Consider the following 20,692-nt stretch of genomic DNA (forward strand, 5'->3'; position numbering starts at 1 on the left):
GTACGAATCAGGGCTTAGCTTCTGGAATCAGATGAGATCAGGTTAGGCGAGGCTGGGCCATCCAGGGTAGGGCATGCCAACCCTGCATAAACAGGCAAGGTATCCCAAATCAGATGCAATACTAGGAGCCTGGGACTCTGCATGAGTAAGTTACCCCACCCAGTACTTAAAGTATTGAATTCTATGGAGATAAAGATTGAGCTCTTTCTGTTAGTGCTGTTTTACCATCAGTTTACATGTACAACAGGATGTTCTTGATGGCAGCTTCCAGCTTCTATAATTTGTTTCCTATAGAAGTAAGGAAGGCAGCCCCTTTGTTGAGTTTTCAAAAGGGTTGCAAGACTTTCTTTTTGAAACAAGCTTTTGTTCTCTAGGCATGCATTTGAACTTGGAATCCAGAAGCTGAGTTCTCAGAATGAAAAGTTTATTCTTACAATAAAAACCATATGGAATATGTATAGCAAAAATATAAAATCTGTCTATTTCCTGTGTTGTCAAAGTTCTGATACTGAAGTAAAATGCAAGATCCACAGAGGGACAGTCTGACAGCAGGAATCCACATTTTCCATGAGGGTGTGTACAGAAGGAAGCAGTTCTGAAAAGTACAACCAAAGAACTACAGCCTACAGCAGTAGACATTTTTATTTAGTTGCTGGAAGAGTTGAAGTGAAGTTGTCTTTACTGCACATCTGTCTCCTGTGGCATCATTTAATAAACTTTGAAGCAGAAAATACTTCAGATATTATTTGAAGCTCTTGATAAGCCCATTTGTTCTCCAGTCCTCTATATGCCTCAATTAAAGTTACATGAAAAGTCAGGGAGAGGCCAATGAGAAGAGACCAGTCTGGGCTCCAGGCAATAGATGAGCCAGCCAATGAAGAGGAGGAGCAGGAAGATGGAGTGAATTTAGAATCTCCTTTCCTTTCCACAGCTGGGGTGTTAAAAAAAGAGCACGTAAGTGACCAGCTGTACAGAGCATTGGACTGTTGGAAAGGAGTCTGAATGCACTGCCTGACAGGTGGTAAAAGGACAGATGCTGTTTCCACTGCAAGAATCCTTTTTTCAAGCATAAGCTAAAAAAGAAGCAGGTGCTATTCAGTTCCCCTCTACCCACTCTGTAATAACTTGATACTTCACCCCTGTTCTTCCTCATCTCTCCAGAGAACACTCGAAAGGAAGATGGGGAAGGCTGTGTTTGTGAGAGAAGGGACCTGCCTCTTCCCTTCCTGTGGTACAGGGTCATGCCACCACTCAAGCTCTGCTTTCTCTCTCGCTATCCATGGCTAGAGGCACAGATACAGGCTACAGGTGTGTATATATGTGCTGCTTCACACACACACACACATGGCCAGCTAACTGTCCATAGACCAGTCAGGAGTTTCGAGTCTGTGTGTGAACAAGCAACCATATGCTCTGAGTGAGATCTTTTGAACACAGTCTGGGATCTTTAGAAAGTAAAAAGTCTATTTACTAAAACTGAATTTCAATTCATTAGAGCACAAAAGCACTGGAAATACTTTACCAAAACACTACACTGGAGAAGGAGGAGGAGGAAGAGAAGAGTTGGTTTTACATTCCACCCTTCAATACCTGAAGGAATCTCAGAGCAGCTTACAATCACCTTCCCTTCCTCTCCCCACAACCAACACCCTGTTAGGTAGGTGGGGCTGAGAGAGTTGAGAGAACTGTGACTGACCTAGGGTCACGTAGCTAGCTGCATGTGGAGAAATGGGGACTAAAACCTGGTTCTCCAGATTAGAGTCCACCATTCTTTACACCACTGCTGGCTCTCAACTACAGGAACTCTCAATTACAGAACTAAGAAAATGTAAAAACAGAGGCTGGTCAAGACATACTTCACTCCACTCCCTCCCTCCTGTCCTTTGCTTGTGCACTTATAACAGCGCACCTCGCAGTCTCACTGGATCACTTCTATATGCGGCTTATGGCTATCCCAGCCCCTCTTCAGCCTCAGTTCTTCCTCTTTAATTTTACCTCATGGCTATGGAACTCAAGGGGTGGGTATAATATGGATTTCTCAATACTAGTCTCTTCGAGGGTTTTGTTTTGCTTTCAGATGGATATAAACAGCAGCTTTGATAGTTTTCCCAATATACTGGCACCAGAGAACTTTAAACCACAGAAATTTATTAACGTACACACACCGTCTTCAACTGGGGAATGGGAATTATATACATGGGTTATATTGTATCTCAAGCAGTTAACAGTTTCTTCGTAGTTCAGGCTTTATAATATCAATTTCACTTATGTCTCTCAGGTTTCACAGATCATACAGATTTCACTCTCCAACACTATTCTAGGTTGGCCTCTTGGGTATAATGTGCCAAGTCTCTTAAGTCGACTGGTGTCTCTTCTCCCAGCCCTTCAGACTTCTAGATCCACATCTTTCCCTCAACCACCTCTTTAGCTCTTAAGAGAAGTGTCTCTGTGTCTGTGATTTCTCAGGTCTTTTACTGTGACTCTTCTCTAGTCACACACAGCCCCGTGGCTGTCTGAATAGAGTGAACAGTGAGCTTTGCTTCTCTCGAAGACTCTCCTCAGCTCCTGTCTCAGCTCCTTCTCAGACCAACTGCCCTCTTCAGCAGTCTCCCTCAGACTCTGTCAGACACTAACTGCCCTCAGCTGTTAGCTGTCAATCGCCTGAGAGTTCCGAGCACTCTGGCCCCCACCCTCAGGTCACCTGACGCAGGCTCTATGCGTCCTTAGTTTTCTTGTTAACCCGTTCATTACCGTCTCAAAGCATCTAGACTCTAGACCTTTTAATACTTCCTGTTCCCATTTGACCTGTCATAAAACTGGGTTTGGGTCTCCATATGTATTGCCTTGCACAATTTCTCCAAATCAAAACAAAGTGCACATCCCAAAAGATTTATGGCAGAACTCTGGATATCTATCTATCTTACCCCCTCCCTGGCAGGTAGACAAATGGTCATCTCTGTCCTACCTATTTGTCCCTGTACAGGAAACTTGTCTCCTCTCACCCTGAAATCTGAGGCATTTATTGCTTTGTTCCCAATAAAGAATGTTTTATCTGAGAGCAGGACCTGAGTGATAATCAAAGTATCCTGAATTTCTCTGTCATCACACACTCAACCTACCCGCCTTTCATAGGCTCAGAGTTAGTTCTTTGCTGCTAGAGATATTGCTGGAAGTTTGTGAGGGAGGAAAAGGTTATTCTGGCCTCTCCACCCCCCAATACACACATACTATTTATGGAAGGGTTGAAAGTTTCTATTGTTAGTCTCTGCTTACTCCTGTCTTTATGGCACATGTAGAAATAATGCTTTACAAACACAGAGTGCTCACACATTCTCTCTCCCTCCCCCACACATTGCCCTCTCTACTCCAACAGTCATGCTGTCCATGTTGTTCCACGATAAGACTACTAGTTTAGCTATGCTAGTCTCTGCTTAGGTATTTCTTGCACATTTTTTTCTCAGAAGGCTTTCCTTTAAAGAAAGAAGAAAAGACACAATTTCACATGCTCTTAACTTTGGCAAGCCTCCCAAATACTATTTTTCTAACCCCAGGAAAGAAAAACAACTTTACACATCACAGGTGAGCTGTGTGTGATTAAATCTGGAGATGCTCTGGGCCAATTTAATATCTGAATGCATCAGCTCCTTGGCAAACACGGCAGAGAGCCCATATTTTCCACTAGTCAACCACTCAGATTTGCATGTAGTCGTCTGTTATTGTGCAATCCAGAGCAGTTACCTCTAAGTTGACTGAGGTCCATTAAAAGGTGTGACTGAGCTTAGAACTGCAGTGTTAGTGCATTTACATGCCATCGCCCTTAGTTCAGTGCTTTAGCTGTAAACAGATAATTCTGTGAGTGTTCTGTAGAGAGGCATATACTTGTAGTCTGAACAAATCTTAACAATGGTCATTTTCTACTATATGTATCAGTGTGGGCTGCCCATCTGCATCTGGACTTAAATGCTGTAAAAGAGCTGTATGAATGCATTCCTTCAACTTGACAGGCAGACATCAGTGATCGGTCTGCAGAAATCTGATGAGCTAAGCTCCATCTCCTCATTAGCTTGCCACCTGATCTCCGAATACAAGTAACATGCAGCCAACCAACCACGGAATAACTGGATGAGTCTTAGCCATAAGAATAGGCATTTCTAATACTAAATTGAATAAATTTTGTTTAAGAACAAATTGTCCCTGAAGATAATTTAATTTGTTTTTCATGATTATTCAACCTTTGGAACTGCTGCCCTATACAAAAATTAAGCGAATCTCCAGTTGGTGCTGAGAATTGCTTAAGTTTTCTATCGAGTGGCAATTTGGAATCTGTGTGGCACAATCTGGTTGAAACACCTGCTAAAAAGAGTCTAATGCTTCAAAATCCTGAATTGTTAATAAGTATTTCTTTTGTTTCCAGGCAGAAACCGTGGGTTCACATCTTTAATGAACGTGCATTAAACAGCTTCGCACTTCTACTGAGTGTAATTACTGGGAACCCACTTTCATTGAAAGCCATGACTTGGGAAGCCCACACACTTCCCTGTTCCTTAAGTTCTTTCATGTGGCCCAGTGCCCTGGTATGATTTGCCATTATTGCACAAAAGGGCAACAATTACCACCATCCATTTCCTAGGAAACAACAGTTGTATAGCATACCAATTCCAGTGTCTTAAAAATAACTTAAGTTGTTGAGTCTGTGAAAATACAATCTGTAGAATGCTCAAAGTTTTCCCAAGTTTTAATTGCACTCCTGATCAAAGCAAGAATTTTATCATGATTTGATTTTTTTCTAAAGTTTGTTTTGCATTCTGAAAATACTCCCAATAAAGACAAGAATCTTCCTCCATTATAATCTCGTGCTGCAAGACAGATTTTTTTTAAAGAGCTGAAAATGGTGTGATATTTGGTGGTGTCACCTCTGATTGGATAGGTTTGGCGGGTTTTTTAAATACCACAGGCAAACACTTGCTGAGTACAGCATGGAAAGCAAATTCATGGGAGAGAACAAAAATGAAAGGGTATGGAACACAAAAGAACATACACTTGAACAACCAAGGAAATCACTCATATGGTTTCAGAATCCCCATAATTAAAAAAGAAAAGAATCCCCATAATTTCTGTCTCCTGCATGACCCTGAATATAAAGATATGTATTACACATCTAAAGTAGTTTGAAAGCCATTTAACTGTAGGGGAGCCCAATCCTGACTTCCGTGGCGGCTGGCCATGGCGTAACTAAGGCGCCACTCGTCAACTCCCAAAGGGCTATGGCACGCTCAGGCGTAGGGGTGGGGGGAGAGAGGAAGTGTAGGTCATCTCATGTCAAGCCATCGCCATGATAACTCCGCTGGAGTGTGGACTCCCGGCACGCAGGTGAGGTGGATGCAGCAGGAGGGGAGGGCCAGCCCGGGCCCCCCAGATTGGCCAGTGCTGACGCAGGCACCATGCCAGATGACAGTCAGTGATGGGAAGAGGCAGCCCCAGAGAGGCTGATCACCTTTCCCACCCCGCTCTCCAACAGAGAACTGAACCGATCATGGGCAGACGGTCAAAGGCAAAGGAGAGAAGTCCCACCAGCATGGGGAGGGGACAGGAGTGAGACTGGGTGTGTGCAAACGCGCGAGAGAAGCCTGGCTTGCTGCTAAGGTGGGGGCGGGGGGAGGGAAGGGGAAGTGTGGAGCTGCAGGATTGGCCATTCCTGTGGCTGTGCCCACTCACTGTCAGAGACTCGTGCCAATGGTAAGCAGGCGAGGGGAGTGATGTGCCCCCCACGAGCCATAAACAAACAGGAAAAACATAGTGTAGGAGTCTGCAATCAAGGAAACCAGGCAAAATGTGCATATTGGAAAGAGCAGACAGAGTCTCAGCATGCCACCAAGTCCCACAGGGAAACCTTCTCCTGCATGGACACAGAGTCTCACCCTGATGCCCCTCGCTACTTGCGGGGAACCCCTCCCCCGGTGGCAACAGGACAGAGTGCGAGGCACCAGCCAGTGCCCGTTGCATTGTTCCCACCCCCCGCACTCCCCTCTGATGTGTGCCATGGGACGAGGGGGGAAAAGACCCTCTAGCTCCCCTGTCTAGCCTCTCGCAGAGGTGGCTTATAGTTTACCCTCATCTGCCTCCCCAAGAAACAAGCAAGTCTGCCCTCCAAGACATTCCCTCGGGGAGCCCACGAACAGACTGGCAGAGGGGAAGGGCACAGAGAACGTGCAGCAGATGTGAAGCAGGAGAGAGTGCAATGGTATCCCAGGTACAACTTGGACAGTCTCACTGGGGGGGGGGGGTTTCCACTCAGAGCGGTGGGCAGAAACAGCTGACCGAGTGGGGGCGGGATGGAGCGCCACACACGGAAGCCTCTGTGTTGAATTCCCACCTGCAAAACAGAGACATAGATCAAGAGCACCTGCAGGGCGGCAGCTGGAGTAGGGGGCTGTGTTTCAAGGGACAGGCTATGACCCCCCTCCCCACAGGCATTGGATCAGCTGCCAGATCCCCCCCTTCCCGTGCCCTGCCAGGGGTGGGAATGAGTCAGAGGACAGACTAAGGAAAGGGGGCCGGCAGCAGCATGGGGGGCAGACAGCCACCCTCTGTCTGAGCCTGCTGCCTGGTCCAATTGCCGGAGATGCTGTCACACCACCTGGCATCAAGCAAGAGGAGGAGGAGGAAAGTGGGGGTGCACAGTCCCACTTACCCAGCCATGGGCAACCATCCTTGCATGCTGAGCCAGTTTGGTGTAGTGGTTAAGTGTCCGGACTCTTATCTGGGAGAACTGGATTTGATTCCCCACATCTCCACTTGCAGCTGCTGGAATGGCCTTGGGTCAGCCATAGCTCTGGCAGAGGTTGTCCTTGAAAGGGCAGCTGCTGTGAGGGTCTTCTCAGCCCCATCCACCTCAAAGGGTGTCTGTTGTGGGGGAGACTCTGAGATTCAGGGTGGAGGGCGGAATATAAATCCAATGTCTTCGTTTTCTTCTCCGGAGGCCGGGTACCTGTTGAGACCTGGGAACGAGAGCAGTTAGCCCCAGGGGAGCAAAGTTTGGGAGCAAATTAACTGCTATCCCGACAGAAATGCAAGTTGTGCCATTCTAACTCCCTCCCCGCCGGCGCAAATGGAACTTGCGCCATTCCCCGGGTGCCTCAGCATATGCCCACCCATGGCTTCCAGCGGAGCGGCGCCACGCCAAGCCAGCAGCAGAATTGGGGCGCACCCTGGGGGGGGGCGAGGGGAGAAACTTGCAATGCCTTGCCATTTCATGTTTTCCCAGGCTCAGAGCATTTTATATTTTTAGTTTTCTGCTGTGTGACCTTGTGCTTTTCCTTGATGTTTTATTTTTAAAATTGCATTGCAAAATCTCTTTATTCCCCTACCTTTCTGTTTTAAACAAAATACTTCAAGTTTTAAGCAACTCTGTATTTTAAGTGAAAAAAAATCTCTAATTGTGCTTGCCTGTGTCCTTTATAAAGACTATATCTCCTCTATCTAGGAAGGGAATTGAAAACAAATCAGCCAGTATCATAATGCCCCTATATAAATCGATGGTGCGGTCTCATTTGGAATACTGTGTACAATTCTGGTCACTGCACCTCAAAAAGGATATTATAGCATTGGAAAAAGTGCAGAAAAGGGCAACTAAAATGATTACAGGCTTGGAACACTTTCCCTTTGAAGAAAGGTTAAAATGTTTGGGGCTCTTTAGCTTGGAGAAACGTCGACTGCAGGGTGACATGATAGAGGTTTACAAGATTAGGCATGGGATGGAGAAGGTAGAGAAAGAAGTCCTTTTCTCTCTTTCTCACAATACACGAACTCCTGGGCATTCAATGAAATTGCTGAGCAGTCGGGTTAGAACGGATAAAGGAGGTACTTCTTTACCCAAAGGGTGATTAACATGTGGAATTCACTGCCACAGGAGGTGGCGGCGGCTACAGGCATAGCCAGCTTCAAGAGGGGGTTAGATAAAAATATGGAGCACAGGTCCATCAGTGGCTATTAGCCACAGCGTGTGTGTGTGTATATATATATATATATATATATATATATATATATATATATATATATACACACATATATATATAAATTAATTATTGGCCACTGTGTGATACAGAGTGTTGGACTGAATGGGCCGTTGGCCTGATCCAACATGGGTTCTCTTATGTTCTTATCTGGCATTACATTTTAGGACACACAAGGCTCAGCTCCACAAAGTCCCATTTATGCCAGATCCGGCTCTCCTAACAAATGAGTTTGACACCCGTGGTCTAGACTTTTAGGGGTCCTGATCTGAGTCCCATCCATGTGCCTGACAGTTTCATTTTTTCTTCTCCTGTCTTCCTCTACTTCTGCCTTGGTGTCTGCCCCAGAAGTCCCTGATGGCTGCATCTGAGAAACCATGCTCAAACTCAGGGGCAGCAGAATACCTTTTTAGTTCACTCAATACATAATTTTTAAAACAAATTTTAATTAAATGTAAAGGAGAGGAAAAAAACCCAGTTTTTAAGGGAACACAACAAACTTTCAGGTAATGGTGTAATTTCTTGAGCTTATCAATATTTATCCAATAGAAATAAATAGCAGTGTGTGATTCTGCATTTTTTTTTTTTTGCAGGACCAGGGACTCTTAATAGGGTATCCAATGGTGAGTACTGTGGAGTCCTAAACCTGTGTATTTGCATCTGGGGTGTGTGTGAAGCTATGATGGTTGTGGCAGGTGCCAGGATGAGATGGTTTTCCTGGGATCCCTGTGGGGCCGGCTCCTAGAGCTTGCGACCAGTGATTTGAACTCATAAGTCTGATCTTGAGATGGAGAAGAAAATAAGGGGAGTGGCTAAAACAGATAACTACCCTCACACCAAGCACCGTTTAAAAAGAGACCCTCCCTTAGGTCTTTGTGCTTATTTGCTCAGACTGGGATACTGGTTTCCAAACACCTGATTATAGGACTGTGCCTTTTTCCCTCTGCTAAGGGACAACAGCAGTATATTAATTTTGTATTAGGCTCAACCAAATAGTTTTTAAACTGATTTTTCTTCCACTGCGCCAACACCTTTGCTACAGGATAGTCTCTCACGTAGACGAATTATCTGCAAGAAAGTCCAGCTAACACACTCACAAATATGGATGCATTGCATACGAATACCTTTCATCTATTTGTGCTAATCAGGGTTTCTTTTCGCCGTCGTGGATCTTTTCCTTGATAATGGGGGGGGGGGGGCAGTAATAACGAGGAAGGATTTGGTTTTCATCCACTACTCTTCCCACCCGAACCTATCGATAGAGCCAGTGGCATACTCTGAATGAGCTTGGTGGGCGGTCGCTATCCCTTGAAGCTTGAGCCTCGTGCGTTGCCGTCGTGGCCCCTACCAGCTGAGACTAGACTGTGAAGGGAGCGCTTCATATCTTCAGCTCTCGCTTTCTGCCCTTCCTCACAAAAGGTTGGAGGTTCCCTTTCCTTGCAAGCATCATGTCTGGCGTTCTCATATCGGTGGATTACGAAGTGTTCGGCCACGTGCAGGGTGAGCGAGCGGGGGGGGGGACAAAAGGGGTGGATGCGAATTGTTGGGGGGAAAGGGGGAAAGAGAGGGTCCGTTTGGTTGCGCATGCGTGAGGCTGTCTCCTTGGGGTCTAGGGAAAAGCTGAGAGATTGCGATACCCATACGCGATTGGTGTAGCAGTGGGAAGGGGGGGGTGGTGGTATACGACCCTCATAAAATTGCGCATGTCCGAAAAAGCTCGCTTCAGGTCAAGGACGAAAGTGAGGATAAGGGCAGTAGGGGCTGAAGTCATAGTCCGTGCATACAGGAGTCTCATAGGCGCTTGGGTAGGGCAAAGGATTCGCCCTTGGGTGCCCGTTCATTTTAATGCTCCGTACAAAATTTTCCTTTTTTCTGGTTTCAAAAGTAGCCGTTTCCCCAAACCTCAACAACATCAAAATGTAAAAACAGTTTCTTTCTTTGAGTGCTTCTGACTGTTAATCCAATAAAATAGTAATATTTGAGGAGGGAAAGGAGAGGCAAGGAGGTATAAGGGAGATCATATATACACATGCATATGTGTGCACATATGGAGCTGCTTTATGTGGCATCAGACCATGGGCCCAACAAGATCAATATTGTATACACAGACAGGCGGCAGCCTTCTAGATTATCAGGCAGAGTTGTTTCACATCACCAACTACCTATTCCTTTAACTGGAGTTGCCAGGGATTGAACTTGGGACCTTCTGCATGCCAATGAGATGCTTTACCAGGAAACACATGTAAGGAAGTGCTCTTAATATATACACACAGTTTTGCTTAAAAATAAGTACCACTGAGTTCAGTGGGATAGAATCATAGAGTTGGAAGGACCTCCAGGGTCATCTAGTCCAACCCCCTGCACAATGCAGGGAATTCACAAATACCACCCAACTCCTAAATCCACAGAATTAGCATTGCTGTCAGATGGCCATCTAGCCTCTGTTTAAAAACCTCCACAGAAGGAGAACCTGAAGAAACCTGTTCCTCTGAGGAACTGTTGTGTCAGGAAGTTCCTCCTAATGTTTAGCCAAAAACTCTTTTGATTCCATTTCAATCTGTTGGTTCTGGTCTGAGCTTCTGAGGCAACAGAAGACAACTTTGCACCATCTATGTGACAGCCCTTCAGGTACTTGAAGATTTCATATCACCTCTCAGTTATTTCCTCTCAAGGCTAAACAGACCCAGCTCCTTCAGCTTATTAGGATACTCCCTAGTAAGTTGATTGAGGGTTGCTGCCAATTGTTTCAGTTGGAGATGAGGTCTTTTTCACACAATAAGAGTTAGAATTGTGTGAACTTCCCTGATATCAAACCAGTTATCTGAAATATGTGCATATGTGCACTAGAATTAACTTATGTCAATTAAACCTCAATGCTAGCCCTGACCTGGATAGCCCAAGCAGAATCTCGTCAGATCTCGGAATCTAAGCAGGGTCGATTGGCAAGTACTTGGATGGGAGACCTCCTTGAAATACCAGAGCTGGGAAGTGGGGGCAAGCTTTATTCAGACACCTCTGAATATCCTCCATGCTTCAGTAGAGGTCAGTCACCAAAGGTCACCATGGCTTCCAGGTGTGTGCACACACATTCACTTTTTTAAAAAATTCAAAAATGTTACCCCCCAAAAAAGACCCCAAAGCTAAGCAAATGGAAATAAATGGCATCCCTCTTCATAAATGTTGTTAGCCGCCCTGAGCCGCCTAGGCGGGGAGGGCGGGATATAAATGTAAATATAAATACATAAATAAATAAAAATTATCTAATGTGTTTAAATATGCTCCATTATTATTACTATTGTAAACCACCTTAGAAAGAAAGGTAGCATACAATTTTTAAAAAAAAAACTGATAGATTGAGATTCCAAAAGTATAAATTATAGGGTTTTGATAGCATGTGAAGAGAAGTAAAAAAGTAGAACTTTTTAAATTTTTGTACAATGAATTATGATGATCCTGTAAGAATTATATGGTATGTATGTATGAAAAGTTAGCTCAGTCATTCTGTTATGAATGTATGTTTAATAAATAAATAAATGTATGTTTAATAAATAAATACGTTACATATAAACACTTTTTATTTAGAGTAATCTTCTAGCACACAGTTAGCATGACTCTTTGGTTCCATCATTGCATTTGTGTTCTTGTTACTATGGTAGCTGAACAACTAAGAATCTGTAACAGATTTCCTTACAGAACCCCTTCCTTGCATAGTGAATATGTTATTTTCCCCACTATTTGACGTGGAGGCTATGAAGTGGATCTCAAGAGAGAGTTTGGGGCTGAGCAGGAACTGTAAACCTGAATTTCTTTGGATCAAATTCATAATTCTTAACAGGTTTTTTTTAAAAAAAGGCACCAGATATTCATAAATGGCAAGGAACTATAGACTGACCACTGGTAAGCATTTGGAGATCAGCAGACTTGTGTCTGCTGCCCTCTGACTACTTGAAGCAATCAAACTGAGAATGGCAGAAGAACATTATAGCAGCATTGGGCAGAAAGTCACCATTCCTGGTGTGAAAAATGATAGCTTACATAGCATTTCTCCATTTTTCTACCTTTGTCAGCTATAACTAAGCAGATTAGCCAAAAACAAGGTTTTAAGAGTTAAACACTCTGGCTCTGATTTTCCTGTATTTGATTGATTGCATTTATACCTGTATTTGATTGATTTTTCCTGCATTTGATTGATTGCATTTATACTCTGCCAGTATTGCCAAACAGAGTCCTTGGGGCAACTTTCAAGTCTCACAATTGTTACCATTCAAATATTAACATAAATTACTGATTTAAGAACCCAACTTCAGATAAAGCTCACATGATAAAGCAGTAGATAAAATACCTGCCAAATTTGCTAGAGGCCCCAGATGCCAGATTTATTCCCATCCACATTAACAGATGCATCTGTCAAGGTCAGATGGGCTCAAGTGAGTATCACAATACAGGTGCACATTTGCCTTGCTGGATCAGAGCAACTGTTTTTAGTCCCCCAAAGCATAGTCCTCTCTACCATTCTGCAAGTGCTTTTCCTCACCCCTACAGTAAAACAGTACAGCAAACCTGGACTTGTTGCAATATTTCTAGCATCATATTTTCTGAAAGATAATCTGTTAGTATATTAGTTGAACAATTCATATTTATTTAATTTTTTTAAAATTCTTTTGTAGGTGTGTGTTTCAGAATGGTAAGACAACTCGAAGTACACCAGTTTTGCATCACTACTGTTTAATATTTTGGAAATGAAAATAAAGCATGTGACCTCTGTAGCATCCCAAGAGTCTGCATTGCCAAGTTTTTGATGCTTAACTGCTCAGTTAAGTATTACATGTATGTGATGTTGTAAACTTGGAGAGCCTTTTTACAATGCAGTACGTCCCTTATTTTGTGAATACTAGCTGCATGAATGACTAAACGTAGGATCCCATTTATCCAGCCAGCAAAGAAAAAAACCCACCAAGGTACTATGTGTATGAACTAAAACACTGTAGAAAGTTTGCATGGACTTGAAGTTTTGGCATTGATCTTCCTGTATTCCATACTTGAGAACATAACAGCATGGAAAGACTGCGTATGGGCAATACACCATTTTTCACAATGACTAAGAAACGCAAGCGAACTGTGCTCACTTTTCAGAGCAAAATAGAAATTGTTGAAAGGTTGGAAAAAGGTGAGACAGCAACCGTGCTGGCAGAGGAATTTGGAATTGGGAAATCAACAATTTCTCAGCTGAAGAAAAACAAAGACACCCTCTTACATTTTGTTTCAACCATGGGCAGTGAAAATGGAAAGAAGAAACGGAAAACGATGAAATGTGCAAAGAACTCAATGTTAGAGGATGCTCTCTATGCTTGGTTTTCTCACATGAGAAGTCTTGGTGAACCAGTCTCAGGTCCACTTCTGTGTGAAAAGGCCTTAGAAATGAACAGGAAATTGAACGGTAATCCTGACTTCAAGGCCAGCTCAGGATGGCTGGCAAGATTCAAATCTCGCCATGGAATTCACCATCTTGGCGTTCATCATGAGAAACTCTCTGTTGATCAATCAGCTGCTCAGTGCTTAAAGCAGGAGTTTACAGGTTTCAAAACAGAGGAGGACTCTGATTCTGAGAACATTTACAACACCGTAGTTGTTCCTGGTCCATCACATTCTGAAGCTTACAATGCATTAGAGATAGCTTTGCAGTGGCTGGAAGATCAAGAAGAAAGTGATGTTGTGCAACTCCTCTTTTTGAAAAGCCTGAGAGATTTGGCTGCACAGAAGATAGCCAGTTCTCGCAAGTCAAAATAAGACTCACACCAATAAAAGACTAAGACAGCTTACTTGTGAACACAGTCTAGTCTGTGGACAGTCAAACAGTTGCTGGTGTTGATTATGTACAGTACCACTGAAAAATAAATCAGGCATTTCAGTTTATGTTCTTTTGACCAAAAACACTTTACATATTGTAATCTGTAGCTGCATACTTTTCTGAACTTTATTTTCTGAACTCTTTCTTCAGATAATTCATAAAATCAGGTTCTGCTGTAAGTAAATGGCACAGAGCCTCTTAGCATGCATTGACTTTGAAAACTACATGAGCTGTCTATTAAGACTGCTATTAAGTTGCTTGTATTCCAAGCATGCAGAGGGGATCCTGTCCAGGGCATGAGTTCATCTGCTAACTTCTTAGTGATTATTGTAAGCTCAAGAATGTAGATGGTTGAGAATTTCATGAGCCTCTGAATCTTGATATGAGCTTAGAGGAGAGCTTTGAATAGAGACAGGCTGTGATTTTTATTTGCCTGTGCTGAATTTCTGAATGGACCTTCAGCAATTTGTGAAAGTTTTTTTAAAACCCATATCTACAGGATTTGATTTTTTAAAAAGCCACACTCTTCACAGTTCAGATCCCACCTTGTCTCCTTTGCCAGTTCTGGACACTTGAGTGGAGCACCCTTTTGAAAACAAAATGTTTTATTCTTCCAAAGGGGAGGGAGAACTTGTTAAAATATGTGGATTGGTATGACATTCCATTTTAGTTCTTTCCAGTGGAGTGCAAAGTACAATGATACCAGCCTTGTGAGCCCCAGTTGCCTTTGACTTTTGTGCTTGTTGTTCAGTAGTCCCATAACACAGCATGGCAAGTTCTTTCTGAAACAGACAAGTTTCAAAGTAGTTTGTGATAGAGCAGAGGAATCTAAAAGAAAAATAACTCCTACTGGGCACAAATAATATAAGTTAGCCCTTATAAAAAACAGGGTGCATTAAAGTATAGTGGAAGGTGGTTTAGTATATGTAATGAGACAAACAGCCACATCCCTCATTTGAGCATGTCAACACAAAAACAAAACATTATTCTGATACACTGTTCTAAAAGAGAAATACATTGGAAAACTGGATGCACAGCTATATTCAGTGAGAGTTGGTTTAGCATATGTAATAAGATAAAAAACTAATATCCCTGTTCAGTCCTGGGGAGGTGTTTGTTCCAAGTTTCATGATGATTTGTAATTCAGCAATTTTTCTCTCCATTCTGTTCTTGAAGTTCCTTTGCAGTAAAACAGCTACTTTGAGGTCACCCATTTTTTTACTGTTTTTCAGGATACAAGTATATTCAATCATGTGAGCTCCCACTGGTAGTCTACTACAGCCCATCTCAGCTTCTGTTTATGAGGCCATAGCTGGAGTTTGCTTGCTCTGTACAAAAGACCACATCTCCAAACCTACACTGATCCATTTTATCCTCACAACAACCCTGTGAGATAGGTTAGGCTCGGAGTGAGTGTCTGGCCCAGGGTCACCCTCTGAACTTCATGTAGAGATTTGAACCTGAGTCTTACAGACCCACACAAAGTGCTCTAACCACTATACCATGCTGGGAGAAGGGGTTGGGATTTGATGCAAAGTTCTTTTGCAATTATGTTATGCTCAAATCATCTTGTAGTTACTGTGAGGAGAGTGTGGGGGATTATGAGGTAAATATGGGTCTGGAATGCTAGGATAACATTCAACAATTGGCTTAGCCCAATGAAATATAATTATTAAGATGTGGACCATATTGCCATGAATGCTAGAATTCTACATTATAGTTCTAAATTTGGTAACCAAGCAAAATTCCAGTTCTGCAATTTCAAAAACATGATGCATAGTTGCATCCATTTTCTTATGTTTCATAAAATTTGCTCAGAGGTGTGTTTAAGAAGCTTGGGAGAGGATATGGCTTACTGGCAGAATATGTGGTTTGCATGCAGAAGGCCCTAAGTTCAAACATCAATATTTCCAGCCAAAAGATCAGTTAGAAATGATGTGAAAGGATTCAGCCTGAAACCCCAGAGAACTGCTTCCAGTCAGGGAAGGCAATCTGATCTTGACTAATAGGCTGACTGCTAAGGTGCCTGCCTTCACATGTTCAACATCCTGGGTTACCATTCAGACAGCCAAACCTACACAAGTCTTCATGTCAACTTTATCCTCTGCTAGATCCTACTGTAGATCTAGAGCAGGGGTGTCAAACATGCAGTTCAGGGGCCAAATCAGGCCCCTGGAGGGCTCCTATCAGGACCCTGAACAACTGGCTGTCATCTGCTTCCTTCTCCCTATATCTTGCTTCCTTCTGCATCACAGCTTGCTTTGCAAGGCTTGTTCAATTGCACAGGAGCTACAGAGCAAAACCTGTTTTCTCCATTGGCTGAGGCTCCTCCCAGGGGGAGAAAAAGCTTGCTTTGCCAGGCTCTCTCAATCGCACAGCAGAGCTACTGAGCCAAGCCTCTCTTCCTTCTATTTGCTGAGACTCCCCCCTAGTCCCCTGGGGAAGGAAGGAAAGAGCCAGAGCTTCTTTTGCCCAGTTCCCTGGATCCCATGGGAGAAATACAAAAAAAGTATATTTAAAACCTATGAACACTAATGTTTTAAGCATGTTTTAAGTTTTTAAAAAAATATATTTGTGTTTGTGTTCTTTATAAAATTTATTTCTCTGCTGCCTAATCTTAAATAGGTACACACATGGCCCAGCCTGGCATGGTTCGGCCCAACCCAACATGGCCCTGCCCAACAAGGTCTCATTTATGTCAGATCTGGCCCTCATAACAAATGAGTTCAACACCCCTGTTCTAGAGCCTGTGCGCCTCAGGTAGCTCAGATTGTCCTACTGCAAATGTTTATCTTGTATATAGTTTCAGAGGGGAACCATGTTAAGTCTGCATTAAAGCATCTAGATTCGGGTCCAGTAGTACCTTAAAGACCAAAAAGATTTCAGAGATAGGAGCTTTCAAGAATCAAAAGTCCCTTTGTTATTCATGTTAGGTCCCTTGAATCCTTAATGTTGCTGAGTTGGTCCATTGGCTGTGATATAGGAGCTGTGATACATGTGGTTGTGATGCAGAAGTTAAAGACTCAGGAGTGTCCCTTAAGGGTGTGCCTTGTCATTGTGGCATAATGATCATGCCTTTGACATGAGAAATCCTGTTTAAATTGAGAATACTGGTCAGAGACAGATCTCACTCACTGAGCCCTGTAGAAAGTGAATGTAAAGATGGCAGCAAGGTTTGTACACAATTCTGCTGAAATCTAATGCCATCTTCATTCTTGAAAGACTGCCTGTTAGGTAGATACTGGCAAACATATGAATAATGATACAGCTGATAGGAAGTAAAAACAATGTGTAGTGCCTCATCCTTTAAAACTGCAGAGCAACCCTCTGTAAACCTATCTCCATTACATGCAAAGTCTAATTACATAGACTATTTTGGATAGGCTTGTTTCTCAAAGGAGACGATCTAGCCCCACTGCTTTTCGGCAATGTCAGTGCAATGAAATGTAGGGGCCTGGAATTCCAAATGCTGGAGTGACTGAGAAGAGAGACAACATTATGGGTTGGAACCCAAGCAGCATGAGAGGAAGGGCCATAGTTATAGACATTGCAAAGGCTTGTGTGAGAGTTTGTACTGTAATAGGTAGGTTCTGTGGTTGTCTCCATGCTTTCACTCATGCAGATGGAAGAGCTTACCTTGATTTAGTTCCATCTTTTGCGTAATGCTCTGGTGTGGGATGTAACACAGCCCTTCTGGGAATGGAGGACACTTTCTGTATGCTTTGGATCTAGCTTCCAGGCGCAAGCAAGGTACACATGAGTCAGAAATGATTTGTGCCTCCTTTGTGATCCTTACATCTTGAGAAATGGGGAACAATTAAATATTAATTTGGCCATATATGTTGTGCTAACAGCTGCTATTACAAAAAGGATACATTCAAAAACAAATTTATTAACTTGACAAAATAATCTGAACTTGGAGTTATTGGCTGGACTCACCTCCACAACAATGTTGTAATTTTCCCCTTTTGTTTGGAGCCTTTGAAGGGGGCAGGGTGAACTGCCCAAGAGTAAAATATTCCAAAAAATCTCACAAGCTGTCAAGAAAACCCATTGCTTCATTTTCTGGACATTACTAAACTAATGAGGCTTTTTTGTTGACATGAAAGGTCTCTGAACTCTTCTACACATGAATTGAAACATTTGAGCTAGTGATAAGGCATCAGACACAAATTAGGTGGGAACCTATTCCCCAGAACAATAAATCACAGCATTTACTGGAATTCTCTGACACTTCATGAAACTATAGGAAGAAACATATTACATTTTCTCACTTTCCTAGAAAGCAGTTGTTTTCAGTGCCAAGTCCAGAACTGGCAGGAAAAATAAGGGAAATTAATACATACTGATTATTTGAGAGGGAAACTAGTCCTCAGAACAGAAGTTATAAAATGAAAATAAAGTTTAGGAACTGACCGGGATGTCAGGCTTCTGGATACTGAATTAATTCTGTGTTATCTCTTGTTCTGTTTCTTGTTTTCCAAACCAGTATGCAGAGGAGAAAGCTAGGAGAGTGGGAGTAGTTGGCTGGGTTAGAAATTCCAGACAAGGGACGGTTACTGGCCAAGTTCAGGGTCCAGAAGACAAAGTAAATGAGATGTAAGTACCACTTCCTCAATGTGTGCTAGCTGTGCTTGACTTGCCAAGTTGAGTTAAAATGCTTCTGCAAGTTAACAATCATTTTGCCAGGTTGTGTGGGAAGATTGTGTTGAAGCTAGGGCTGCACAGACCATTTTCAGCACTTCATTCAGCCATGCAGAATGTGTAAAAAAATGTTAGGATAGAACTTGCTCTAGCAATCCGTAGAAGTCCATATGGTTCCCCTTGTAAGCCAAGTAATAGTGGTGCTCTGGCTTTGGCTTAATTAGATGAGCAGGTGTGAATTCTGAGGATGCCTGGTTGAAGCCTGCATAGCTTGGATGAGGAGCACAGAAGTATGAAGATGATCTGAAGACAAGCACGGCCACTCTTTTATAGCTCTCTGGAGCCTTCTGTAATCCTGAGTGATAAAGTCAAGGGAGAGGAGGAAGTCTTGCAGATGCCATCAAGGGTCAAATTTGTCCAGGATTACTTAATTAAAGCTTTGGCTGAATTTGTAGAATTTGAGATGATTTCCATCAGTTTTCATACGCAGATCAGCTTCTGTTTCCTTCCTTATGTACATATGAACATATGAAGCTGCCTTATACTGATTCAGACCTTTGGTCCATCAAAGTCAGTATTGTCTTCTCAGACTGGCAGCAGCTCTCCAGGGTCTCAAGCTGAGGTTTTTCACGCCTATTTGCCTGGACCCTTTTTTGGAGATGCCAGGGATTGAACCTGGGACCTTCTGCTTCCCAAGCAGATGCTCTACCACTGAGCCACCGTCCCTCCCCCAAAATAAGACTTAATTGCCTCTGGCTGAACGAACCAAAAAGATCTTCCACATTGCATGGCTTGAGGGCATCCTAAGGCTTCTCATTGCATGCATCCACTCAGCCTGTGAGGAGTTCTGTCTGTCAGAGATCATTCCTTTCCCTCACTAGATGGTGGGGCTCTATGCATGATATTGTCCTAGTGTGGTTTTCCTCAGCTTGTCTTCTGGCCCTAAGCAAAGGGCCATATTGAAGATAGAGTTGGGACCTGCAGAGATATCTTGTGATTTGAATGCTAGATGGTGACATTATGGACTGATTGCATGTGATTGCTGATGAGAAGGATGGATCTACAAACCAGACACAGTTTAGCCCCTGACACTCTTAAGTGGTCCATACTCAAGCTGCCTGTTGGTCATGTCATGTCTCTATCCTTGAGAACTAGGGATGAGTCGCAGGAGCAGTGGAGATGAAATGAAGGGTAGGGCAGAGTAGAGAATGAACACAATTAGTGTCAAAATGTTTTCATTATCAGTAATCAGCGTTCAAAGCAGGAAAACTTGTAATGGGTTGTTGGGAAAGTCATTTGACTACTGCTTTTAAATCCTGTGCTTTTCCATATGAATTCAGGGGGTACATACATGAGGATTATCATATTTTACCTTTCCAACAGCCCTATAAAGTAGGTTCATCTGATGAGGCTGGACCATTTTTCAGTAGTGTAGTGTCCATTTTGCATTGGAAGGTTGCAGATTAAATCTTTGCCCTCTCCAGTTAAAAGGACTAGGTAAAGATAGTCCCCTGTGCAAGCACCAGTTGGTAGCACTTAGTGAAAGATCTCTAAGATCCTAGAGAGCTGCTGCCAGCCAAATGAGACCATAATGACCTTGATGGAGCAGTGGTCTAACCTGCTGCAAGGCAGCTTGATGTGATCATGTGACTAGCTCAAGGTCAATGAGCTTCATAGCTGAGCCTTGATACAATCTTGTGTCTCCCAGTGACGAATCATCAGAATATATTTGGATTGTGTGACTGGCTGGTCAGTTATCTATGCAACTAGCAATTAAAGATTTGGCTTTAAAGCAAGTGGCAATTGGAGTTTGGGAAGAGTTCCAATTTTCATGTGCAGAAGTGTTTCAGGTCAGCTTCTCATCCCTTCCTTATGTAACCAAATAAGGTATAGACATGATTGCTTCTGCCTGAGTGAGCCAGACAGCTCTCTCACATTGCATGGTTCAAGGTGAAAGTGGTAGGTTTGTTACTGCACAGGTCAAGCCAGACTGTGGAGTGCCAATGTAAGGAAGAACTTTTTGACAACTCTCAGAGTAATGTTTGAACTGGCTTTGAACTATGTTTTTATAAAACCCTTTTAATTCTGCACCAAAGACAGTCCAAGTTTACCACAAAGGAAGGATGGAATTTTACAATGATATGGAATCTGTGTAATTATTTTACATTATACAGATTTTAGTATTGGA

The 20,692-nt window shown here is 43.0% G+C and overlaps 1 protein-coding gene across 1 annotated transcript in view; it reads left to right on the forward strand.

Annotated features, from left to right (window-relative positions):
- Positions 1–9,257: 9,257 nt before the first annotated feature.
- ACYP2 (acylphosphatase 2) overlaps positions 9,258–20,692 on the forward strand; it is an 82,695-nt gene continuing 71,260 nt past the window's right edge. The window contains exons 1-3 of the mRNA XM_060249149.1: positions 9,258–9,512; positions 12,680–12,696; positions 18,350–18,459. Of these exons, the coding sequence (XP_060105132.1) occupies positions 9,461–9,512; positions 12,680–12,696; positions 18,350–18,459 (179 nt within the window). The 5' untranslated portion in view covers positions 9,258–9,460. The remainder of the gene's footprint in view (positions 9,513–12,679; positions 12,697–18,349; positions 18,460–20,692) is intronic.

The sequence above is a fragment of the Heteronotia binoei genome, chromosome 1 (genome assembly GCF_032191835.1).
Source record: "Heteronotia binoei isolate CCM8104 ecotype False Entrance Well chromosome 1, APGP_CSIRO_Hbin_v1, whole genome shotgun sequence".
In the NCBI taxonomy this organism is placed as follows: Eukaryota; Metazoa; Chordata; class Lepidosauria; order Squamata; family Gekkonidae; genus Heteronotia; species Heteronotia binoei.